The sequence below is a fragment of the Orbicella franksi genome, chromosome 14, assembly GCF_964199315.1.
Source record: "Orbicella franksi chromosome 14, jaOrbFran1.1, whole genome shotgun sequence".
In the NCBI taxonomy this organism is placed as follows: domain Eukaryota; kingdom Metazoa; phylum Cnidaria; class Anthozoa; order Scleractinia; family Merulinidae; genus Orbicella; species Orbicella franksi.
Window position 1 is genome coordinate 10,720,302 of NC_138158.1, and position 8,919 is coordinate 10,729,220.

Genomic DNA, 8,919 nt, shown 5'->3' on the forward strand with positions numbered 1-8,919 from the left:
GTCACGTCGATGCAAGGATCCACGTCTGGCAAGACATATAAGCAATTGTCAAGAGACGATTTAATATTCTAGTACTGACGCACTTGCTTGATAGTTATCCACACTTCTGCCTTCCTAGCGTGGGTTTGCAAGCTTCTATAAATATTATTGCAATGAACAACACCGCAGAGGGGTAAATAGGATACGAGAAAGAGACTGTTGAATATACCGAGTGATTTTTCAATATCCAAATGAAATCTTTTTGCCTACCTCCAGTGACCATGTAGTCGACAGTGATAACATCTTTATTGTTGGCGTCGCTGTTGTAATTCTTCACACACACTTGTGCATCAGTTGTAGATGTATGCTGAATAAAACAAACAAGAATTAAACCCGGCCTGGTTCATGTTGTTATACCGCCGGAATAGTATTTTAAAAAAACTGATATAAAACAAAGTTACAGGGAAACAAAAACTCGCTGAAATCGCTGTGAAACGGTCCCAAAACAGCATAGAAACACAAGTAGCAAGCAGAAGAGTTAAAGTAATTGTTTTTAGTGAATGTTGTTTCGAACTCAAGCTGTTATATGCGAATGTTACATTCCCATACAAGCCGTTATATTTACGTTGTTAGGCAATGTCCGAATAATGTTCACGGGTCCCGAGGAACTTGGAATATTTGTGCCATTACCTGATGAGTGTTTGCTAAACTCACACAAATAGGTAATCCTTACCTCAACCCAAGCGGTGACAGCGCTACAACGTGACCCAGAAAGATTAGCATTGTTGTTGTTGTCAGTGCGTTTTGGCGTCACTGACACAACGGGACGAACATAAAATGGTAGTGATGTGAAGTTTATATGAAATAATTCATATATGAACTGCGGTTGTAGATGAAAGTGAAGAATGATCATCGCAGTAAATTTTACAATTTAAGCAATTGGAAAGAAGAAGCCTGAAAAAAATCAGGGCTTCAACGGGATTCGAACCCGTGACCTCCGCGATACCGGTGCGATGCTCTACCAACTGAGCTATGAAGCCACACATTGGGAGCGAGGCCACTTAATTGAGTTCATATCTTCCCGTGAGGAGTGAAATGATGTGAAGTTTATATGAAATAATTCATATATGAACTGCGGTTGTAGATGAAAGTGAAGAATGATCATCGCAGTAAATTTTCCAATTTAAGCAATTGGAAAGAAGAAGCCTGGTAGTTTTGTGCAGTTCACTGTCTGCAATGGAAAAGAAAAAAATAATTTAATATCGACTGTATTTCCGCGAGTCTCTTTTAGAGGTAAGGTTGATAGATAATTCGTATTGGTATTTATAATGCACTGATTCCAATGTTTAGATTCCAAATCACAGCGGCTTTGATCATGCTGAACAAGAGGTAAAGTATGTTTGATCAATTGATCACCGAAGATTAAATTGGGTCTCGGAAACTATTAATGACAGATTTTGTGGGCCCACGGATCAAAGGGTTCCATGTTAACAGTCAATTTTAACTTCCTGTATTGTTATGAAAGCATTGCTGTTGTTGCCCTTTTGATGCCCTATCAGTAAAGAGGATTAAGTTAAGAAATAATAATGCCGCGGGCTGGCAATAATTATTCTTACTTGGCAGAAGGCGTAGTTATCCTGATCAGATGGTGAGTTTGTATTAGTAAACACGAGACTGTCGGTTATGGTAAAATTGTAAACCCTCATATTTGTAGACGCCATCCAATTCTGCAGAGGAAATAAAAGATATTAATGGCCGTTTTTATACCAGAGGACGCATTATCCGCCCAGAAGGATAATGCGTCCTGGCGCCGTTTTTGTACTAAAGACGCATTATCCGTCTGGACGAACCTGGGCAAACATTTGTAGTTCGTCTGGTTATGCGTCTCTAGTAAAAAGACGGGCACAAGACGTATTATGGAAGACGTCCTATCTCTCGTACTATCTCGTACTAGTTCGTCGTTCAAGACGAATTTCGAAGTATAGTTCGTCTAGACGCATAATACGTCTTGTGCCCGTCTTTATATTAGAGACACATAGCCAGACGAACTACAAATGTTTGCTCAAGTTCGTCCAGACGGATAATGTGTCTGGTATAAAAACGGCCAATAAAATTGTAGTTAAAACCTGCCAATTACAGTAAAGAAATAAAAACAAGCACAATTAAGGACTGTTTTAACAAACGTATAAGAGTACATGAAATTATCGGCAAGATACGTAAACCCAGTAAGATGATGATAATTAGCCCTTTTTAAGGAAAAAATTCTATAAGAAAAAGCAACTCTCTGTGTATGCATTCAGCTGCTTCCAGTCAACGGTTCCTACCACATGGTTTCCACAAGTAGCTTGAGGTTTATCAAAGAGCTAGCAAAAACATATTTTGTTTGTATTGTTTTCTTTTGAAAGCCAGCGATTGATGTTTCATACTGGTACGAAAAAGACTCATCTGAAACAGCTCGAAAATGGAACATGATTAGGCACGTCACAGGGTAAGTTGGCAAGTCTGGGCATTTTTTCTGTGCGTTTTTTGGAGGACATTTCCAGGAGATTTGGCTTTTGTGACAGTTCCCTTTTCCTTTATGCAACGGTGACATTTACGACGACTCTTCAACGACACCTTGCACGTGCTCAGAAGCGAAAAACAAACTTGTGGTCAAATGATCTTAAAATATCGGGAAAAAAGACAAGTAAATACGAGAGTGAAGGGACTTTCTCACATATAAAAAAGCTCCTGATGACCTGTGTGATCTTGGCTTGATAGGAGTCACATAATGAGAAAAATTCAGAGATTTCCCTTTACGAGAAAAGGTTATTTCGACGGTTCTTTATTAAATATACACCTTCGAATTTTCTTTGAACACATGCAGTCCACCTAACGTGTTCTGCAAATAAAAATATGAATATGTTGCGCTGTGTTCTAAAGGCGTCGAAATACGAGAAACAAAAACCCGTATCTCGTATATCGCCGATTAAAGGCGGCGACGATATACTCGATACAAAACTCTCAACTTGGCTGATCTATGTTTCGAATTTTTCACCTTGCGTGATCAACATCAACTTGTTGCGAATAGTAGAGACCGGGTCTACTTTGAGCAATGCTTTGAGCAACAAATTTTGGCTTTGCCGCTCGTTCCTCAAACGCACAACTTGTCACTCATAAAATTTGCTCACATTTCGCGACAAGTTGAGGGTTTGTGTATCTCGTGAAGCAGTCTCAAGGCTTACCACATGAAGCCTTCCATGTTGCGACAAAACCAACCTTGAATCCGGATCTAAAAAAAAGAAAAATGTTTTAGCGTCAAAAGCTTGCGACCGCTAAAACATTGACTCTGTTCAGGTATCTTGTTTCTTATTTTGTCTACTGTACAGAGTAGGGAAACAATATCTTCACTCGAGTAGTTATCTAGTTCTAATTGTCTCATGAATTACACAGTTCAGCTGATGTTTGCCAACCAGTTTGGCTTTCACCATACAAAAAAGAAGATCTCTTTCTCATTTCGGAATATGTAAAGGAAGCTGACTGCTTTTTCCCTGATTTCAGTGATCCATAAATTGTTAAAAGAAACATGTTTAGATCGGTAAAAGATTTCTCAGTTACAATTTGAGGTTATCTGTTTGGTGTTGTAAGTCGAGATACATGCATGATTTGTCAACAAAATTTGAAGTCCATTGATAATTGTTGATCTACCAAACCTCATACCAGAACATAATTTCTCGATTACAATTATTTGGAGACATATGTAAGTTGTCAGAAAACATATTGAAATCAAAACATGAATAGTACAAGTTAAAAAATGGAGTAATCTGTCAGTTGTCAGTAATGATAGAGACAAGGTTACCGCATACCTTCAGATCGGCAACTTTCTTCAAGTTTGGATTTTTGGATCAAAGTAATGGTCGAAGAGTAATCCCTAATTTCTGAAAAAAATGGAAAAAGACTAACTATTGACGGAGCAATGGAAGTTTTACGTTATCACCGGAAGCAGCGCGGTTTCCCTCTTGATTGACCGCCCTATAACGCGTATACAATTAACCGAGACGACTTTCGCGGGAATCACCAATACGGATGTGTACAGCCAGCAATGCAGGCGTATTTTGGCGAGCGATCGAGCGCATTTTGACCAAGAGAGCGCCATCTTGGATTCGAACTCGGAAGAGACTTGGGGAGAGACGTAAAGGTGTCCTAGGGAGTGGGTGTTAGGCTGAAAGAGGAGTACTTTCTAGTGCAGAGTGCACTATTGGGATGGTTATGGAAGCTGCCTGCCGCTAAGGAACTAAGGCGCTATGGCCCTATGGGCCTATGGCGCTAAGGTGTAAACTTTAATGTTTGTTTAATTAATTAATTTCAGTTAAGTAATTAGTCTAGAGGCAAGGAAGTAGTGGGGGTAGGGTGGGAAAGGTACATGTGTACTCTACGTAAAACACATTCCATCACCGTCACCTAGCTTTGAACATCGCAAAGCTATATATTTGTTTCAGGTAACTCCTTGCTCTCCTTGTGGTACCATTCTCCTTAGAGCAAAACTAATTTGCCCTAAACGCATGCGTAGATTGGTTAGCGTTCGTTGCTTCTATATTAGGTGAAGGACACATTGCATACGGAATCACGCACAAATGTTGAGTGGTTTTCCTTATGGTAGAGCTCAACATGTAAGACGCATGCGTTCTAGCATCGTTAGTGTTATACACTATCTTTCCACGCGGTATTTTATATATCATGTCATGTGACCAAGGACCGTAGTTATTTTTCAGGTAGCGCCAATTGTCCCTTTTTATTGCAAAAGTGAAACGTTACTGTGGCTGCGTAGCTTTTAGAATTACACACAGGTCGGTTCAACAAATATCATCTGCTCTTTTCAATCTACAATAGTGTGCTTGTCAGGGTTCAAATGTATTGCCTCTCCTTAGCGGCTTGTTTATTTCTTGCCTTAATTGTGTCTGCAAGAGAGACCAAAAAGTTCCCAAGTTAGTGGCTTTAATACTCCGCAAATTGTAAATTTGTAACAAAAGAAACCAGGAAAATGCTCAAATATTGCTGCAGACGCCGTGGCACCTAATGAAAGCGCAAATTAATTTAGTCAGTCTTTGAGGAGACTCATTCATATCGGCCAAGTAGCGCTGTTTATCTTCAATACTTTTCGTTGAAATGCTTCTCAGCCATCAGCATCGTTGTGTGTTAATTTTGAATTGTTTTTATTGTTGACAACAAAGATGGCAACAGAAAAAGAAAGTGGTATTTCGTGACTATCTGATAATTAAATTAGTTCTTGTTCATCGGTAAAAATTTGCATTTTTAGTAAAACAACATCGTTTCTGTTCCGTTTCTTCATCACTACATCAGATATTTAAAGTTCTTTCATTTATCTCCAAAAACCAAGGACATCTTCCGTATGTTTTAAAGAAAAGAAGGGTTTCATATTACATGCCTTTACGAGGAAAACAAAAGTATCAAGTTACAAAGTTGACGTGAAGAGCTAAATTGTCACGTTTGCTGCTTCAGCGTATTATTGAATTTAAAATGAACGAAAATCAACGTAAAACACCAGTAGTAATTAATTTGTGCGTAATTTTTGGACCTTGAATGAAAATACAACCTTGAAACATACACACTGCAAGGGAGAAAAGCCGTAGCAGACTAACAAGGTAGACAGAAACCGGAAGTGAACCGTGCAGGGGTGAGTACTTATGGGACTACCGTGCCTAGGCTTTGGTAGATTGTGCTAGCATAATTTTTAGCATAATTTAGAAAAACGAGCATAATTTAAAGCTTTTATTTCAGTTTAGCACTGCTAGCATAATCCGAGCTTTTATGCCTTGAAAACAAAAAAAACCCCATCATAGTTCTAGAATAATTCAGTTTGTACTTTACTTCTGTATTGTTATTGGAAAATATCGAGGTCTGGAAGACTCTAGCTAGGTCACCCCGTACATATCTGAGAGGCTGAGACTCTCCTCAGGCCACCACGCTTATGGCTCGGCGGCTCGGCCCCTCAGGCCTTAGATCAAAGATGGCGTCGTCCTCGAGTACATCCACTGATTCAATGATTCACAAGAGCATGCTCTCGTGGACTATTTACAGGCTTGTGTAATGCTTCAGTACAATAACCGATAACAGAGAGATTAACAACATGCATAGTTGTCTTTATACTAAACTGAGGGCTTTGCCTGGATGGCGTCTAAAACAAGTATATACAAGTAACTTTCTGACCCGGATTCAGAACCCAGAAATGGTTGATTTGGATATCATTTGGCTTTTCGAGGTGCGCACATGCGTATTTGCCATGCTGAAGACTGTAAGACTGGAAGGTGGACTGTCTGAATGTTCATTAAAGTCAAAATTGATAGAGTTAAGCTACTGGCGATCTTTATTTTCCTTAAAATCCAAGTAGCATAACTTCGGTGACAGAGAGCATAATTTTCAGAAAGTAGCATAATTTTGGCATAATTTCTAAAAAATATGAGCACTGCTAAAAGCATAATAAGCTTTTTTTTCGAGCACAATCTACCAAAGCCTAACCGTGCCAGAGCTATCAATTGCGCTCTGCACTATCTGAGATTGTCTCACTAGTTCTAAACCAATATGGCGGCGAATCTACTCGATCGCGAGCTAATACCGCTATAATTCGTGAATACACGGGAAACGCCTGCATTGCAGGCTAGTAATTACCTTTATGGCTGAGCTGGACTTTGCCTACGTTCGCATTTCATATCACATTAATTACTTCTCCGGCTCACACATTCTTTTTCATGGGAACTGTTGACGAAGGGGCCCTACTCGGTATAAATTCTACTAAAGGCTGTATTCATGTGCCCACGTATCTTTTTGTTTAGTATTCCGCTGCATATTTCAGAAAAAAAATTAGGTATTCTTATTTCGTTAGTAGCTCAAAACAGTAACGTAAGGTAGCGCGCAGCTTGTGACACATGTTGTTTTTCAGCTGATAACTCAGAAGATAGACCTAAATTAGCAAGGGAATACAGATCAAAAAGTCCTCAGATAAAGTATTTACATCTGCTTCAATTTCTTCAGTTTTGCATCAAAAATCGGTTGACATGCAGTCTTAAACATATTCATTCCATTTATTTCTCGCCCGTCAAACTTTTCATCAAGATGGGAGACAAGATGTTTAAACTTAGAATTTGAACATCGCTAGAGCTCAGTTAAATCACTTGAAATTCTTTCAACTACTATTTCTCTCCGGGATTTAAAAATTTAGACATGAAAAGTCTGATATTATGACAGGGCACGAATCGCAGATTGTTCCAGGTTTGTCGTTTCTACGAAACATTTGCAACAGATCGTTGGTATTTCATAAACATAGTTAGATATTTTATGGCCGTGTCGTGTTGACGACATAGCTACAAAATGTTAACAAGAAGAGAAAACAGATCACGTTAAAACATAAATTTATATTTATTTCATAAATTAAGCTTCTTTCTTATTTCTTCTTCTTGCCGCTTTTAAGCTGCTCTAGTCCACTGATGTACTTCTTGGGGATCTTGTATTCATCTAGATTTACATAACAAAATCAGTTAATTATCACAAATAAACAGAGAAGCGTTACAAAACGAATCGAAGCTCTAAGAAAAATGCGCACGAGGAAAAGTGGGAAAAAGAAGAATAAAACGTACATTCAAATACAACGTTCTTCAATGTGAAATAACTAAGGATCACAACGCAAACTTTTGGCCCTTGTAATGCACCAAGCACTTTCCGGAGAATTAGGCAACGCAACAACCATGAACATTGTCAAACAATCGTCAGACAATAACCACGCTTATCAAGAAATAAGAACCGCTAGCTCAACAATTATCACAGACATGATGACGCCCCTAAAAAGCCACATATGTTCCTCAAGCTACACTCTTCACATTTCAAAGACCAAAGAAAAGAAGTCAAGTGCTTAGAGTTAGATAACATCCCACACACATTCAATCCGTTAAATTAAGTGAACGACAAGCCAGTTACTTACCCAAAAGAAACTTGGCTACAATAGCTACTTGGTTTCCTTGAACTAACACTTGCATTCCAGGTGCAGTATGTTTCCCTGGAAGCTGAGTAACTGCAGAAGAAATCAAAATGTGTGGGATTCAATACAAAAGAAAATTTAAGCATACACCTTTTCATTTACTCAGATAACGAGATATAAAAAGTTCACTTTTTATGCAAATGCTTTCAACTTCTACCGCTGTTCCGTAATTCTGGTATAAGTCATACCCTTTCTTTTCTAACTTCTTTGACTTGGATACATTATGATTTGTTCAAAAATTGTTGTGCTCCGTCCGTGGAAAGGTAAACGCTTACCAAGATTATTAACAGCTTGAAATTGGCAAAGGTATACTTCAATTTATTTGGAATACGGACGTTTGTTTCCAGAGTTTGCCTTTCACGAATGAAAATTGAAATATGCTCAACTTCAAATTATATCGTAGTGAAATATGCTCAATGTAATTTTAGTGTGAATGCAACTGAGCATAAATTTCTTTTTTAAATCACAGAAAACTAAAAACGAACATTAAACTTGCTTGATTCATTGAGCATCACACTGCAGTTCCTGTAATGCAAAGCAGAAGTTGGCTAAACTATCCCTAACAACCCTATTAGTGCCCCATCCCTAGGACATTTTCCATACCGCCCTCCTAGAGGCTATCCTCCACCATCCCAAGGACTACATTGATCGATTGCTACCTGATGTGCTAGTCGCAGCTTTGATCTGAATATTGTGAGCAAATTCTTGCGGATCAATGCCGTAGGATTCAAGGTTGCGGATCAATGTGACCTAAAAGTCAATATAAACGGTTAGTAGTGGTTCCCGTCTTAACAGTTATGACATATTATTACGTCTCTACTACAGTTAATACCACGACCTCACAAACTGCAACAATTCATTAATAGTGCGCACAATTAATTCAGAACATTGACCAACAGACCAAGGTATTT

The 8,919-nt window shown here is 38.6% G+C and overlaps 1 protein-coding gene across 1 annotated transcript in view; it reads right to left on the minus strand.

Moving 5' to 3' along the window:
- Positions 1 to 7,356: 7,356 nt before the first annotated feature.
- LOC145467676 (eukaryotic translation initiation factor 2D-like) overlaps positions 7,357 to 8,919 on the minus strand; it is a 12,314-nt gene continuing 10,751 nt past the window's right edge. Inside the window, exons 17-19 of the mRNA XM_081451279.1 lie at positions 8,668 to 8,758; positions 7,952 to 8,041; positions 7,357 to 7,488 (exon numbers count right to left, since the gene is read on the minus strand). Coding sequence (XP_081307405.1) covers positions 7,418 to 7,488; positions 7,952 to 8,041; positions 8,668 to 8,758 — 252 coding nt within the window. The 3' untranslated portion in view covers positions 7,357 to 7,417. The remainder of the gene's footprint in view (positions 7,489 to 7,951; positions 8,042 to 8,667; positions 8,759 to 8,919) is intronic.